This window comes from Camelus ferus, chromosome 16, assembly GCF_009834535.1.
Source record: "Camelus ferus isolate YT-003-E chromosome 16, BCGSAC_Cfer_1.0, whole genome shotgun sequence".
In the NCBI taxonomy this organism is placed as follows: domain Eukaryota; kingdom Metazoa; phylum Chordata; class Mammalia; order Artiodactyla; family Camelidae; genus Camelus; species Camelus ferus.
Window position 1 is genome coordinate 37,959,508 of NC_045711.1, and position 18,351 is coordinate 37,977,858.

The window sequence follows — 18,351 nt, forward strand, 5'->3', positions numbered from 1 at the left end:
TTTCTTTTTGGTTGATGTTCATGGGGTAAAGATGTGTATTATTCACAATGCTAATTAATTAGGTATCCTTTGTAAAAGAAACCCCAGAGAATCCTCATAAATGTCATATTATTTTAAGGAATATACAATAGTTGGAAAGAACTCTTTTTATCTTTTGCAATAAGATACAGGCTACTTAAAGAAACATAGATTTTTACAAAGGAATTCAGTAAAATTCCTTTAATTGTTAAGTTTCTCTAATGCATTTAATTTGGGGGAGGAGGAGATCATATCCTTCAAATTATACTCTCTATGTAATCACATAGCTCATGTGCTAATATCACTGGATAATCTATTAATTTTTTTTTAAGTTGCATAGCATGTGTTCCATATATAAAATTCAAACATTCATATTTAATCATGTTTAAAGAAACAACAAAAATCCTTACTTAGTGAGCACCTCCTCTGTACTAGGTACTAAACCAGATGATCTGAGTATACGATCTTATTTTATCCTCACATTAATCCTATTACTTATGTATTATTCAATACTTAAGTATTATTCATCTTACAGATTAAACAGATTAAAATTTCCTAATGCCGTAAGTAAACAAATAAAATCTGAACCCAGATATCTGATTCAAAAGCCCAAGCTCTTTCTACAAAGCCAAACTCCTTCAAAAAATAGTCTCCATGACAAGGCCTGGGAAAACAACTTAATGAGACTGTAGTATATATGGAACATTGTTTGCTTTTTGGTTTCTTTGGGGGGGGGGATTAGGTTGGATTGTTGTTTATTTTTAATGGAGGTACTGGGGATTGAACCCAGGACCTCATGCACACTAAGCACACACTTTATCATTGAGCTAGACCCTTCCCCTATGCGGTACATTTTAAAGTGAGCAAAGTGAATCTGGGTTCCAGTATTTTCTGTATCTCCTCTCTCTGACTTCAGTTTCCCAACTGAGAAAAACGAAAAAAACAAAATAAACAAAAACAAAGACCCTCCCAAAGCCCCAGTAACTTCATTTTCTTTTTCTCAAGGACAGATAAATGCCCTAGCAGTTTTTCTTACCCAAAAATATTCATGAAAATGAAATCTTTTATAACCATTAAGAGATACTTAAAATCTCTTAATTACCATGACTTATCCTTGGACCATCTATATCATATGCTCCTCCACCAATATAGACAATTAAGAACTGAATGCAGGGAGCTTATACACCGTTAGAAAACAATATCCTTTTCTATGGAATGCTATGTTGGAGACCAGTATCAAAATGCTATCCTCCACCCCTTACCATGCATGGTTCTGATGCATTCAAAGCCTTGAAAATCCCAAAGTTTAATGGTCATATCTGCAGAACAGGAAGCCAGAAGCTTGCCACTGTGGTCAAATGAAATATCCTGTACAGAGTCTGTATGCCCCTTAAGAGTTCGTTCAAAATCTCCAGTCTCATAATCCCACACCTGTCAAGTGAATAGAAAATTGGTTAACATCAATCCATCACTCCTTTCTTATTTAAAGTAATAAGGCCAGTCTGCACTTTATTGACTAATTAACTGAGCAAGTGACAAAGGGTAACTGTCTTAGAAATAACATACCAAGTATAAATTGGTTTTTTTTTCTCTGTAGAGATAATCAATGTTGCAACTATTAAAATAGACCTCTAGTACCACATTCATTAAACATCTACCATATACCAAACCATATTACTGATTAGGTATATAATGCCATAACACAGAGTCCCATCCCAGTCTGATAGCCAACAGACATGTTAAAAAATAAATGTAAGTACCAAAAAAAAAAAAAAAAAAAGTTTCAGGGGCCTTTATAGGTAATTATATTAGGAGAATGATAAAGGAGTACTCAATTCTACTAGACAAGCAGAGATCAGACATCTAAGAGGCCAAGGAAAGACTTCATAAGCTGTAACTGTCCATAAATAGCAGATTAACAAAAGCATATGTCGTTTTGATGTAAAAACACCAAGCCAGTCACATTTTTAAAGATAATTTTTCTAAAAAAATAAAAATAATGAGTTATCAAGAATAAATATTATTACAAACAGATCTCAAGGACATACTAACTTCTACTCCAGGGGCCAAATGCCAGTCTGAAGTTCAGTCTTTAACCAACACTAATTACATGCTCTAAAATCAAATGACTGCTCTAAAATCAACTTATCTTCCTATACGTTCAAATGTATCTGTGGTAGGGTATACGTCAACCAATTTAGAGAAACTCACAAAATGCATTTTATAAACTTGAAAACAATCTAAATATCCAACATCAGGGAAATAGTGACATAGACATAAAATTTGCAACAGTAAGGAATTTGTAAGCATCGATACAATAATATTATGTAAAAACACAAAATTACACGTGATTACAACTATATAAAAAACACATTAAGAAAAATAAGCTATCAAAAGATTTCTTTTACAGAAAACTTAAGTACCCTTCCTAATATAAACAAGTAAAAATTTTACCATTTAAATGTTCAGGTACTTCTACATGGAAGTGATTACTGTTAAGTTTAATTTTGTTCATATTTTGCTAGATTCATCCTTAAGTATTTTGGAGTTTTTTGATGCTACTGTGAGTGGCATTTTTTAATTTCAATTTTCAATTATTCATTACTAGTTTGTAGAAGTCAATTACTATATATTTATTTATTATTTATTTTGGAGAGGGGGTAATTAGGTTTACTTATATATTTATTTTTAGAGGAGGTGTTAGGGATTGAACCCAGGACCTTGTGTATGCTAAGCATGCGCTCTACCAGCCTGAGCTATACCCTCCCCCTATTTTTTATATATTGACCTTGTACCCTGTGATTTTATTCAGTTCATAGTTCTAGCAGCTTTTTAGTAGATTGTTTGGGATTTCCTACATAGAGGATCATGCTGTCTGTAAACAGACGGTTCTATTTCTTCCTTCCCAATCTTACGCCTTTTATTTCTTCTTTACTGCACTGGCTAGACACTACAGTACAAAGATGAATGTAAGTGGTTGAGACTGGTCATCCTGGCCCTGGTTCCTGATCTCAGGGGAAAAGCATTGTTTTCTTCCGTTACAACCACTGCAGGTTTTCCATGACTTTTACCAAGTTCAGGAAGCTCTGTCTTAGCTTGTTGGGAGTTTTTATTATGAATGGATGTTGCAATTCTGTCAAATGCTTTTCCTGAGCCTATTATTTTTTTTTGTCGATATGGTATACTACATTGGTTGATTTTCACATGTGGAACCAATCTTGCATTCTGGGATAAACCCTCCTCAGTTACGACATATTAATTATTCTTTTTGTGAATGGCTGGATTCAATTTACCTATAATGTATTAAGGACTTTGCATATGTTCATGAATGGTATTATACTGGTCTATAGTTTTCTTTTTTTGTGTGTAATATCTTTACTCATTTTGGTATCTGTTTAATTTTGACACCAAGAGTTGAGATGAATATTCTACATACTGAAAATAAATAAGGTGTGATCTTGAAATTCACTTCCATTTCAGATAACGTTATATGTATTCATTAAAGAACACTAAAGCATTTTCTCTAAAATAAATATACCCAGAATATGAACTGGGTCTTTTCATAAACGGTAAGCAAACAGGGTATTTTGGCCCTAGTTTATAAATGTCAAGAATTAATGAGAATTGATTTTATTTTTCCTTTACTTGATATTTACCTTTTGTATGATTATAAAAATAATAAATGTTCACGATAAAAAAATCTATAATGTACTAATATAAAGGCAATAAAAATATCCATTATCCTACTAATGGCATGGTTTTTCCATTTTTCTATGCTCTTTTTCGTAATAGTGACTGTATATATTTCATCATCCCATTTTCCCTTTAACTTATCATAAGGATTTTTCCATGCCATTAAAAACTTATTAGCAAACATTATTCAAAAAGAATTCCTATTGTTTTCTAAACAACAGGAACACTTTTTCATTATTATAGAAAACATTATAGTGAAATCTTTGACTATTGAAAAATATCTGTCCTCATTTTGCAATACTTAGGTCAGACAGTGATGGAGAAAAAGAACTGTGAGTCAAGAAGTGTAAGCTTTTTAGTCTTTCATATATTCTGCTAAATTGTTCTCCCATAAGATTGTATCAAATGTAATGAGAATGCCTGCTTCATCAAATTCTTATCACCATCGGGAATTCTCATTTAAAAAGTAAGATATCTTGGCAGATTTGATATCTACTGTCATTTTAATTTTCATTTCTTCTACTATCAGTAGTAAGGCCAAAGTTCTGTTGCTGTTGGTTAGCCATTTTTTCTTCTATAAATTGTCTGTTCATGTCCTACAGTCTATTTTCTATTGAGATGTTACTGTTTTCCACACTTGTTTCAACTCTAAATATTCAAGTTGGCAATCATTCATCTGCTTTATTAGCTTAATGTACTTTTCAGTTGTCTGCTATTCATTTTTCTTAATATTTAAGAATTAGTTCTAAATGACAACCAGAAATGATGTTTCAAAATTTAACACAATTAAAAATACTGTCACAAACTATATCAAATACCCATCCTCTACCACTTTTCTTAAATCATTAGTTCAAATATTGATGATGTAAATAAATGGCTCTAAAAGGAACCTGTCCTATTTACCAGATGCGTAAGACATTACTTAATATAAAATTTTAATTTTTTATCAATAACTGTAACATTAGCTACAGTTTATTGAGATCTTACCATCTATCCACCAGACACTGTACATATGCAATATGCATTACGTATATATTACTTCATTTTAAGCCAAAGACTCTTATGATACAGATATTTTTAATCCTCCTTCCAACAAATGAGAAATTTAAGCCTTAAACGCTTTAAGGCTTTAAGCACTTTGACCAAGATAGTCACAAAATTACAAAAAATTCTCTGTGCGCTTCTTGGAGTTTTTTCAAAAGTAGTTCTATCACAATCATCATTTAGAAATCACTTAGCTTTACCAGAATTGAAGAAAGAAAATTGCTAGAGTAGAAACAAGTTTTTTTTTCCATTCCACAAAATATCCAAGGAAATAATTTGAGAAAGAAAGATTTATGTATAAAAATGAATAGAACAATATTACTTATGATAGTAGATGGCTGGAAATAAAAATTCAAAGGAAGACTTCTTAACGATGCTGAGAAACTGTTGACACTGAGTACTCCTTTAGTATTCTGGCTAGCACTTTTTAAAGCAGTTTCCATGTATTAACTCATTTAATCCTTCCCAAAGCCCTGTGACACAGGTATTAATTATCCTCATTTTACAGATGAGAAAAGAGAAGCACAAAGAGTTAATTGCTCATAACACATAAATTATTAAACTGGCGTGGTCAGAACTTGAATCCAGAGCCTGTGCTCCTGACCATTAACTACCCAATAAAATCTCCAAATATAAGTAAAAAGATCAGTTTAAAAATCATTAAAAGTGATTTCATTAGAAAAAAGAAAGTTATTTCTAAAGTAAGTTTAATCAAAAAAGGAAACAAAGGGGGAGGGGATAGCCCAGTGGTAGAATGCATGCCTAGCATGCATGAGGTTCTGGGTTCAATTTCCAGTCCCTCTATTAAAAATTAAATAAATAAATCTAATTACCTCCCTGAAATATATAATAAAGTTTTTTAAAAGGTAGAAAACAACAACAATGAAATGCAAACCCCTAAATGCTGTTCATCAATGCAACTACCAGTTGTGCACACTATAAAGACTAAATAGAAGGAAGAACTTTTAGTAGTTGTTGAGATACGTGATATGATTATAGATAAAATTTGTAAAACTTCCATTTGTAGTATTTTAAAGTTGACTCAATAGAGTACACATTAAGATGGCACATTAGCAGTTTTGTTTATGCTTTTATACCACTGCTGCAAAATCAACAGTTAAGACTGGGGTTTTCCATCTATTAAATAATGTCTGCCTTTATCCCTATGCTTCATGATAGCAGTGCGTGCAGTTTTTAGTAGACAAGACTATCATGAAATCAAAAAAATTAATGACATGTCTATGTAATTTGAAAAATACTAATATATTACTGTATCTGGTATGTAATCATCTCAGCCTATAGAAATATGTGAAGCACATATGAATTTAAGACTCTCTTCCAATTACTTTGCAGCCCACCCCTTGGATCACCAGCCCACAGGATTAAAGGAAGTCACTGATTTAGAAAGTAAAGAAACCACAAAAGGAAAGCATAAAACCATGTTTAATTTGAAGAACAGGTTAAGTAATGCCTGCATTTTATGCTGACTGCTACTATGTGATAAACACAATCTTGGCAACCTACTCACATTTTCTTAGTTATACCTCTATAAATCAAACATAAAATCTAGAACTTAATTTGAAATAAGCTTTGGAACAGAGACACATACATAAATTTTTAGAACTATATATTACTTATCTTCCTGTAGATGGTTTATACAACTGTCACTGTATTGTGTCTCGATCAAAGGGAATTACAAAAACTTTTTTCTGATTAAAAGATAAAATATTAAAATGTAAATGCTTATTGTGAAAAATACAAAAATGACAGAAATACATAACTTACAAAGTGAAAAGCTCCTATATCCCCACACCCCTGGAGAGAACTACTGTTTAGTTTGGAATCAAAACAAATATTAAATACATCACGGAGAATGCAATTTAAACAAATCCTCTATTGAAATTTTCTGCAGAATATATTCATCCCTGAATTATAGTTTCATAATCCTGTATTTTCAACTATCACCTCTGCTATAAGTACGGTACATACTTATATTTTTATTCTCCAAGAATAAAAGTCATTCAAGCACTAGGTGACCTATTGTCCAATGCTTAATTAGTGACACCCAATTATCTCAAATTCATCAGTGAAGTTATTTGGCAGCTTGTCTCTCAGAAAATAAAATTAAATTTTTTTCTACTTCTGTCTTTTAAGGTTTAAAACCAATCACACAGTTTTCAGAGTGAAAAAAGTTTCTCCTGTCCCTCTGCTTAGGTCATCCTCAGTTCAGGATCTTTTGATTTCTTGCACTCAGTTAACATTAAATCTGCTTCTAACAATTATCCTATTGCACAGCTTTCAATTTTGAAAAAACTACCTTAATTGTAGCATCTTCTGAAGCAGAGACCATAACACTGAACACAGGATGGAAAATGACTCGTGTGACTGGACTCCTATGACCACTCAATGCATATTTTTCTGGTGGGCGGGGAATCCATTCCTTTGGGTCTCGTTTCTGACCAAGAGGTCCACCCGACGTAAATTCTTCTTTTGCTTCATTTAGTTTTGATTCTAATTCCATAACCTTGAGAAGGAACACATAGTTATGTACAGATAGGTTCTGATAAAAAGAGTATATTTCATATTCTAAAAAACTGCCTTTAATTTGCATCCATACATGCAGATGAAGAATAAAATTTCAGTAATTTACAAAGCATGTTAGATTTAATTGAAAATGATCTATATTATGTATCAGCAAAATTTTAGTGGTATGACAAAACTGAAAACTGAGAAAAATTCAGTACCATTGTGCTGTAACTACTTAACTCAAAGAAAATTTCGGAAGGTGCCAGTAAATAGAGGAAGAGTGGGGCATCTATGTTGATCCCTTCTAAGTCGGTCACTCTTAGTAAATCCTTTCCAAACCAGTTTACATTATACATGTCAATCATAACATACATAATGAAAGCTAACATTATGGAGCATCTGTGTGCTAGACAGTTTTCTAAGGGCATATTATGAATTAACTCATGTTATAACAGTATTATTTGTTCTAACTTTGCCTACTGAAAGTATAAATTTAGGACCAGAATATTATTTATTGCCTTCTTACAGATAAAAAAAAAAGCTCAGAGATGAAAATGATTTGTTTAAGAGCACACTTTAGTGCTCTTTTCCCAGTATCACATTGGCTCCATGTGTTCTTCCCAACTAAATGCATAAATGAGTTCTTCAGTATCAATTCCTTGAAGTCAGGGCTGTGTGGATTCAATCCAGCCAGTACCCTGGGTTGCATAAGTCAGCATGTATCAGCAATGACCTAATACAGGTCAAAAGCTTTTTTTTTTTTAATGCACAGAAATATATTTTTATTTGCCTTTCCATTACTATATTAGTGCAGAATAATTATGTTGACACTTTCAAAGTTTGTATAATACTCTGAATACAACTAACTTAAAAGACTTAGTTACCTTCTTTTGTAATCTAATAACAGATGTCCATTTTTTTTCCAAAAGACCAGCATATTTCTTATCTAATTCTTCATTCTAGAGAAAAAAAAATGGTTAGAACTTTAAAAAAAAATCTGGAAGGCTCTGGTGAATACCAAGTTTAGTGCCAAGTAAACCACAATAACAAGTGGTAAGACTTTTGAGTAACTAATGTGACTGTTAACTACTGGTACTTGAGTAAAATCCATTCATTAATTATACTGTAAATAACTGTAAAAAGTCAAACATACCATATCTAATTCAGCTTCCTTTTTAAAAACTGAGTATGCCTCTTCATAGCCATTTGAACGAAGATAATCTGCTATAGCTCGATTTCTGAAAGGAAACAAATTCAAGTGACTCCTAGCAAATTCTCGTTTCTATTTTCAAGAAATAATATTTTACTTCAAATCTCATAAATCTTAAAATACTCTTTTTTTGGGGGGTGGGGAGAGCTAATTAGGCTTGTTTATTCTTTTATCTTTAATGGAGGTACTGGAGATTGAACCCAGCACCTTGTGCATGCTAGGCATACACTCTGCCATTGATCTATACCCTCTCCCCTTAAGATACTCTTTTAAGAGTATTATCTTTCAAATCATACAAGTATTTCACAAAAAAAGGAACTACTCCCCCCCAAAAAAGCCTAAAACATTTAGCCCTGTCATAGTACATCCATAAGATTATAACATTATTCCTGAGCTTTTAGTTATGTTTCTAATGTGTTGTTTACCTTACAAGCTGTGGGTACTCTATAGATCAAGATATGGCTTGCTTATACAATTAGATATCACTTTGTGACAGTAATGATCATTTCTGTTCATGTTTACAGTTTACATTCAGCCTTCCCTTGTTTTTCTAATAGACACTCAAGGACTAGCAAATGAAACTTAGTATTGCAGGGAGAATTATTCTGATAAAATTTTAATAAGTACTTTAATATTAGAGACAACTTAAACATGAGAGTAGGTAGGGGAAAAAAGGCACATGCTATAAACTTAGGGTACTATCATAAATTGAGACTTAATTTAGAATTCGAAAGAACTCTAAGGTTAGAGAAGCTGAATTTCATGCTTTCCTTATATTCTTTGAAAGAGGAAAACAAGCTACCTGTCTCCTAAGGCAATCTGTTCCAATGTCTCTCAATTCTTTTGAGCGTTAGGTACCACTGTGATAGAAATAGTTGTGTGCTTGGTATTGCCTTTAACATTTTAAATTAATTTAAAAATTTTAAAAGTTAATATATACACAAGGTTAAACAAACTTCAAATATATAAGGACACAATAAAGTGTCCTTTCCACCACTAACCCTTAATATTCCACCCCAGAGGCAACCACTTTACCAGGGTTTTGTGTATTCTTTCAGAGATGGTCTCCCTGTCTACCCCTACATAGTCTAGACATAATCAATACTTGTTTTTAAAACAAACTGCAGTATACTACAGATGTCTTACATACAATGTCATATAAACTCACTTAATCTTAGCAATCATTCTTTATTAGATATAAATCTGCCTCTTTTTAAAAAATACTGTACTCCATTAGAGACATGCTTTTACTACTATAAAGTAGTAAAAAGTAGTAGTAGTACAAAGATTAAAGTATAACAACTAGTGGAAGACAAGGTCAGCACACCATATTTGTGGATATGGGGATTGAGGGAAGGTAAATTCTTAGTCTTACTGTAAGTCTGTGTCTGCGTGTTGCTCATATCATAGCCTGTACTTCTGGCCTGCTCCACTAATGGGTAACTCGATTCATTACAAAGTATATTCTTTACACGAAGATAATTATCTACTTTTAATTTCCAAGTAGTTCTACTTGGGCCTTCCGAAACAATACAGACTAGGAAAGCAACAGCTCTCTCAAAATATTCCATCAAATACTGTGTTGTCAAAGCCTGTATTACAAATGTTCAACAAAAATAAATTACCCTTTGGTTAGACTATTCCAAATAGGGGGGTGGGTACAGCTCAGTGGCAGAGCACATGATTAGCATGTACCTGGTCCTGGGTTCAATCCCCAGTACTTCCATTAAAAAAAGGAAAAGAAAGGAAGAAAGAAAGTTCCCAAATAGTTAAGGGAAACAAAGAAGCTAAAAGACATCTATTTCTTAACTTTATTTCCTTCTTCAAGCAAATAAAGGGGGAAATGTCAAGGGTTGAAATAAAAGTGCTATACTTAAAAAAGTAATAATAAAATCGTATGTAGTATTTGTATTTGTAAATATTTAATGTTCCTACCTAGCTCCACTCCTACCTCAGGGTCAAGTCCTAATGCCTAAACTTCGCCTGAACACACTACACACACAGCTTATAACTCTGAAGTTCATAAACAAATATGTATATATAACATATGTACAAATTATAACTATTATGATCTTAAATGGACTAATTTTGGTAAAGGAAAAGACAGATAGATATGTGGTGGTATTTTTCCAGGTAAGAATATTAAAAGAAAAATGCAAAATGATTATATCTTTCTCCTTATTTAAAAAAAAATTCCAGTATTTTGAGATTACCACTAACCTTGCAGAATAGCCCACTCATACCATGTGCTTTTGCCCATACATTCACATCACTATGTATGCTTTTAATCAACTTAATCTGCTAATTTCATTCAACACACTGTGAAGATCCTTCCTTGTCAGTATATATTCATTTATGACATCAGTTATTAATATTCAAACAATATTCCACTATATAGATGTACCAAATTTTATTTAAGCAATCATCGATTGCTAGACTTTCAGGTTGTTTCTAATTTTTTACCACTAAAAATAATGTCGCAAGTAAGTATTTGTACACTCAAAGCTTTTCAAACATCTTCACTTTAAGTCAAAAAGATGCTATAATTGAATGTCTGTATCCCCCCAAAATTCTTATATTGAAACCTAATCCCCAAAATGATGGCATCTGGAAGTGGGGGATTATAGGAGGAAGTCATGAACAGGGTTAATGCCCTTATAAAGAGACTATGAACTGGGAAATGAGCCCTCACCAGACACAAATCTGCCAGTACCTTGACCTTGAACTTCCTAGCCTCTGCAACAGTAGGAAATAAATCTGTTGTTTATAAGCCACCCAGCTTATATTTTGTTACTGCAGTCTTAGAATAGTCTAAGACAAAAAAAAATATATGTTTTTAGGACATTTTGAAAGCTACTGCCAAACTGCTCCCCAGAGCTGTAACTAATTTATATTCCTACCAGTCGTTATGAATGTCATCCCTTTAACACCTTTACTTTTTAAACAATTGGGTTAGCATTTACTGACTTAAAACAAAGTTGACACCCTTTGATTCTGCATATATAGCTTTTATGAAAGTGTACTAGATATTAAACTTTGAAAACTTCTGCAAGATTTCCAAATACTTTGTGGCTTAACCCACCATCTATATTTTAAAAAGATGCTATGCGGCAAATGCAATTAATTAGAAAGACATAGGTAATTCCAAATATGCATTAAACAGCACCTCAAAATAGCTGTATGTCACATTTACATTTTTAATAAAATGTTAAATCCAACTTAAAAAAAAAACACTGTTCTCTTTTGATTCTAAAACCATTCTGTAAATTAGGTAGAAAAGTATATTACCTCTATATTATATATTGGTAGCCTGACTCATCTAAGGTCACAAAACTAACAAGCAGTGAAATAATTTAGGATAATAATTCCAATCAACATTTATTGAGTAGGTGGGGAAGAAACTGGCTAAGCAGATGGAATGCTACACCTCCCTCCTTTAACTAGTTCCATCTTTTTGTTTATTTGGGGGGCGAGTGAGAGGTAATTAGGCTTTTATTTACTTATTTTAATGGAGTTACTGGGGATTGAACCCAGGACCTTGTGCATGCTAAGCACTAGCTCTACCACTGAGTTATACCCTCCCCCTCTAGTTGTTCCATTGTTATATATTTCCATATACTGTATTTCTTCATAAATATTTTAAAAGTAGGATTTATACTGCTCTTTAAAAAGTCCTACACACAGATTCTTGAAACCAAGAATGACTCACACTTTCAACCACTAGTGCTTTTGTTTTGATAACTGATTAGATGTGCGTGATGGGTGAAAACAGTTTCACAAGCTTCTGGTAGATGGTAGTAACATTTACTTGGACAGGAAACACAGGAAAAGAGGTAGGAATATAATTAGTTTAGTTTTAAACCTTTTGACTGGAAGTAGCTATAAGATATTTAAGTAAAGAATACAGGAGGTAACTGAATATAAAGGTCAGAAGCTTAAGAAATAGGTCTGATGTAAGGAAAGGATTTGGGAAAATTAACACCACTTAAGTGGTGAAAGACACTTTGGAAGAAGGTATATAATTGGAAGAAAAAAGGAGACTAGAATGTAAATAATGGAACCTTGACAGATAGCAATATTTAAGAAGCCATTAGGGAGTGAAGGAGCCTACTAAGAGAATTAAGAAAGATGTCGGTAAGCCAATGGAAAAGGGATTTTCAATAAAATGAAAATGACTAATGGCAACAAAGTTCTGAGAGGGGTCAAATAAAGTAAGTCTAAAAAGTGCCCAAGCAATCTGGCTAATAAGAGGTCCCCGCTGACTTGAGCAAGTGTAGTTGCACAACTTAAAGCAGCCTCAGTCTTCTACTCCACAGTAAGTCTTCAAATGAGCACTGTAAAATACTGGAGTTGGGGAAGAGCGTGAGTTTTGAGACTACCAGGGATGCATTCTCCATCTAATGAAGGGTGAATGTTTAGTTAATACAAGTATTACATGCAAGAGTTTAGTAAAAGAAAGTGATATTACATGGCATTAAAATATAATACTGAACTACCAAAGAGCAAGAGAGATATACAAAAACACAGCAAAAATAAAACTCAAGTTTAAATGAGTCTGATACCATTAGGAATTATACAACATACTGATAATGTACAAAATCTACAATCCAGTCCCAGAGGAGTCTAGTCAATTCTATTTCCACATCAAATACAATTTAGTCAGATTTCTTAGTCATACTTCTAACCACAATGTCAGGTGAGTGGTGTTGACAAGAGTCAAGAAGCATAACTCAGGTTCCCATGGCCAGATAACTTTGGCACCACTGCCCCTGTTACCTTACCACTCAATATCTATCTGATCCAGTGAATGTGGATCCTCTAACTCAGCCAAGGTGTACCACTGTCAAAGTAAGAATAAATAAAACTGAAGAATCTCTTGGTTCTAACAGCCTAAAGGGTGCTTCTAGAGTTTGCTACTAATTTCAGCTGTTGACCTAGAGTTGATTTACATCAGTTTTATTAGGGATGGAAGACTTATCCCTTTGGAAATAAGTGGACATCAAAGCACAAGTTTATAATAATCTCTCAAAGAAACTTCATACACATTAATTAAATAAATCTATTAAGTCTCAGAAGATGAAGAAAAATAACCAATCACTAGAATAATCAAGGAAAACTTCATGCAAAAGTGTAATAGGTCATTCTGAGTAGACCAAAACCAGAAACCCCATGTAGAATCAGAGAAAATGATTAAAATCAAAAGAACAACCTGAAGGAATTCTACCTATGAACAAATAATTGGTTAGACAGAGTTTAGGCTTACACATGGAATAGTAGCACAATGAAATTATTCTACTGCTGTCCTTTGAAACCATTACAACAAATGAAGCTGTTTTTCTAACCTATTCCCAAGTTATTAAAATGCCAGCGGGGAGGGTATAGCTCAAGTGGTAGAGTGCATGCTTAGCATGCATGAGGTCCTGGGTTCAATCCCCAGTACCTCCTCTAAAAACAAACAAACAAACAAACCTAATTACCTCCCCCCAAAACAAAATAAATACATATTAAAAAAAATAATAAAAATAAATAAATAAAATGCCAGATTAGATTTTAAGCATTTTAGCTGACTTCCTATTCTCTTAGTTGTTCTCATATCCCCCAGGATAATTTTTGTAGCTGTAATACCAGTCATAACACCATTACCAAACCATATACACCTTTACACTCTTATAAAGAGAGGTAAGATTTGTAAAAGTTACTCTAAGTGTCACGAACGTTACACAGTAACAACTCTAAAAAGATTGGATAGCACTAACAATAAAAACAGAATACTTCAGGGTCCCCATCAACTCTTACAAATGTTAACTGAAACAGAGGGAGTTACAGAGCATGCATCTAGAGGAGAATGAAGTGAAGCTGTTTTTCACAAGTAAAGAAACTGAGGCTCACAAAGCTTAACTGACTTTTTTGGCTGATAAATGGTGAAGCAGAAAATCAAAATCTGGGTCTTCTGAAACCAATGTGATAACAGTATTTCTTCAAACTGTATACTGTAGCACTCTAAAGCTGAATAAAAATGTTCTAAGAATTTTATAAAATTTTAAATTTTATTGTTTATATGAGGAAAAACAAGGTTAAGTCAAATGCTGACAAAGAGATGTTTTCTTATGAGGCCCATTAAAAAGGATGCACCAATCTCACATACTCAGGAATTAGGAAAGCAATGGAGTTAATATGCATTGTTCTAAAAGGCTGCAGCGGCCCAATGAATCTGGGATATCTGCAGAGATAGGAGGGCACACCATTAAGATAATGAGAAGACCCAGCAGGATCAAGTATGCAAGTTCACATCACTGGGACCACATCGTCATCTTTAGTGCCATGCTCCAGAAGACAACCCTCACAACACCCCTTAGACAAACACCAAGATGAACTGTCCTGGGGAAGATGTGACTAAAGTTCAGTTTCAAGTGCAGAGACACTACTGAGGGTTATTCCATAAGCTGCTGCCACAGGACATTAACCAAGTCTCAGACAGGTAGGTAACATGACTTCTTAAATATGCTAAACTACCCACTGAGTCTTTGGGGAAAGTGCAGCACTGAAATGATGAGTTCTTGGCCATAGGTCTCATAGGTCTTATACCTCTCCAACATCATGTGCCTTGACAGAGGGTTACAATGATCATCCTTCATCATCACACTTGAAGATACCTACTTCGTAATCCAGGATTCAACTACTACTAGTCTTGGGACAAGTACAAACACAGCAAGAGTAACAATGAGACCTTATGTGGGCAGTGATGAAGTAAAGAAAATAAAACTGGGGTGAGCCAGGGTGAGTGGATCTTCTTCATTAAGCCAAAGAACGTGTGCCTGTTAGTTATCATTTCTCGGCAGAAGAGATCTGGGTCTGAGATCATCCAGCCCTCACTCCCCATACCACAGCAGCAATAACACTGTATACCAAAATAAGTGCATCACGTTGGACTTTTAAAAAGGCAAAACCCAAAAAAAAAAAAAGAACTCAAAAATATACATTATCGTTGTTCATTCTCATATTTAGATGAAATTTTTTGAGTAATGGAACCACAAAACAGAAGGCACCACTGAACAGTTCAGTTTTGATTCTCCCCCTTCTTATGTTTTCTTTACCCTTTTAATCTGTTAAGAAAAATAACTTTACAAAAAGTAAATGAAGGTATGATCATGATATCACTTCACACCAGAAGGGTTAGACTTCTAGTTATGTTGTTTCAAGTTAGTAATACATAGTGTATTAATGACTGACATATAAGCTGCATGGCCTAGTGTAAGTCAGAGGTCAGCAATGTCTCCAGAGCGGGGGACATTTCATCTTGGTTCCTCAGTACAACTTGCAACTTTAAAAACATTTTCTCCTTTTTCTTCTAACTTTAATATGTCTATAGTAATTGCAGATAGTTATTTATTTAACTCTGAGATCCACTTAGAATATATTCCTTTAAAAAATAATTCTGCATACTTAAGAAACTTATTCAGAAAAGTCAGGTTGTACCGTAAGAATAGCCAATGTAACTCGCATGCGTTTAAAAGTTTGAAACATTAACAATCTTTAAATGTAAAGCAAATTTTCACTATAAAACAAGGAAGGAAAGAAAAAAGGTGATGCTGGAAGGGATAAGTGTCTGTTATATTCCCAACTTCATACTAGGGACTATAAAAAAGGATTAGATTATTGTACCTTGCTTTCCAAGAGCTTGTAAATCTATTCGAGGAGGAAAACCAAAGGTACCGAAGGGTATGAAAACAATTCAAAAAAGAAATGAGATTGAATGCAAGAATCTTTTTATAAAGGCAAGATGTGAATTGGGCCTTAAATGAAAAAGAAACAGTTAAGCATTATAGGCAGGGGACTGAGCAGGAGAAAGGGAACAAGAATGGTACACGATGAAGATCTCAATTTATATCTGATCAAATTCTCCAACATTCTTGATTTTAAAACATTCCTTAACGGGGGGGGGGGGGGGGCGCGGGGCGGGTATAGCTCAAGTGGTAGAGCGCATGCTTAGCATGCATGGGGTCCTGGGTTCAATCACTAGTACCTCCTCTAAAAATAAATATATAAACCTAATTACCACCCCCCCAAAAAATCCTTAACAATGGAAAGGCCATTAAACATTAAAAAAGAGACCTCGTCATTAATATTTTAAAAAGAAACCCCTCAAACCTTCAACCAATAAATATTACAACTAATGGTACAACACTAGAAACAGCTGCATTAAAGTCAAGAACAAAACAAGGATAATCACTGTTATTTATAACCATTATTATTTAAAGTTGCTCCAGAGGGTGTGGGTACAGCTCAGTAGTAGAGTGTGCCTAGCATGCACCAGGTCCTGGGTTCAATCCCCAGTACCTCCATTAAACTTTAAAAAGGGTGAGGGGGCAGGTGGGGGGGTAATAGTTCAGTGGTAGAGCACATGCTTAGCATGAATGAGGCCCTGGATTCAATTCCCCATTACCACGATTAATATAACAACAACAACAAAAAACAAGACCAAAAAAAAAAAACCCCCACAAAAAAACCAACTTTCCAAAATAAATAAAAATTAAAAAAATAATAATAAAATTAAAAATTAAAGTTACTCTAAAAGTGGTCAATCTAAATAATCAAAATAAATATTAAAAGCGAGATTAAGATATGAGAGAAATGGCTGAAAGACAGGACAGAAACAGATTATGAAGGACATGCAAGACAAGAAAAGGTTTAATGTAAATGGTATTTTTAAGACTTACTTCTTAGAAGCATACAGACAGATTAAATGGAATAGCAATTAAATAAAATAAGAGTATCATACAGTAAGCCAAACTCTAAAGAGTAACAGTGAAAATCCCTTAAAATCAGGTCATATTCACAATAACCATCCCCAGAATTACCTGGCTAAATATAAGTTCCATTTGTTGATGGAACAAAGTTCTAATCCTGCATTGAACAGCAGGATAGCCAATAATCTACAATACTGCTAATAATGGACTTATATTTTTAGAATTGGTATGGATCAAGTCATGCATGATATATGGTTGTCATTCCAGTACTGCCTAATGAATCATTCACTTGTCCCTGGTCCCCTTTTTCATTCTCAAATACCTAATTGCATCCCAGCCTTCAGCTGACCTTCAACCTCACACAGAAAATAGGAGCTGCTCAGTATATAACCTTCTCAACTTCCTTAATGGTATTTGTGGCACTGCCTTCCTCTCTCTTCTACAGTATGACTTTTCTTCTAATACAATCCTCTAGAATAAAATCAAATATTTCAGTGAAATGAAATGTCATATGACACAATAAAAGTTTTGTATGGAATAAAAGTTTTGTATGACACACACACACAAAGCTTTGTATGAATTCTACAGAAAATCAGCAAATTTGATACTGATGTCCACATCTTGATTATCTTTAGAGATGCCTATATTTTCACCCTTGTCAACAAATGTTGAATGTAGTTTTTTGAACATTCAGCAATTTTATAATTTTGGTTCAATTTCACGAATGAAGTATGGGGTTTTGTTTACCTGTTTATTGTTTTGACAAGTCTAATATCAACAACAGAAGAAAATATCAGTACTCCTACAGTACAGGAAGTCATTATTTGTTATCTGGAATGATCAGAATACGATGCATTCCAGTGAATGAAGTACTTCAATTAAAAAACTTTCAAAGAATAAGAAGATTAACCATAACATAAACTGAGAATACTTTAATCTTCCTCTGAAGACTCAGGCCTCTTAAAATTTTTTACCCCAAGACAATATAGTTATAGGTTCCACAATTATCAACTTTTAAACTTTAAAAAGCAGCAGAATCTCAAAACATAAGCTAGATAAAAGCAATATATTAAGTCTGTGTTTTAATACATACTTACTGTTACAGTCAATGAA

General features: G+C 33.5%; 1 protein-coding gene across 3 annotated transcripts in view; it reads right to left on the reverse strand.

The window, feature by feature from the left end:
• Positions 1-18,351, reverse strand: part of PAFAH1B1 (platelet activating factor acetylhydrolase 1b regulatory subunit 1) — a 67,422-nt gene that overhangs the window by 10,052 nt on the left and 39,019 nt on the right. For all 3 annotated transcript variants that reach the window (XM_032457448.1, XM_032457449.1, XM_032457450.1), the window contains 4 exons: positions 8,435-8,519; positions 8,166-8,240; positions 7,073-7,279; positions 1,281-1,449 (listed from right to left, as the gene is read on the reverse strand). In XM_032457448.1, the coding sequence (XP_032313339.1) occupies positions 1,281-1,449; positions 7,073-7,279; positions 8,166-8,240; positions 8,435-8,519 (536 nt within the window). The remainder of the gene's footprint in view (positions 1-1,280; positions 1,450-7,072; positions 7,280-8,165; positions 8,241-8,434; positions 8,520-18,351) is intronic.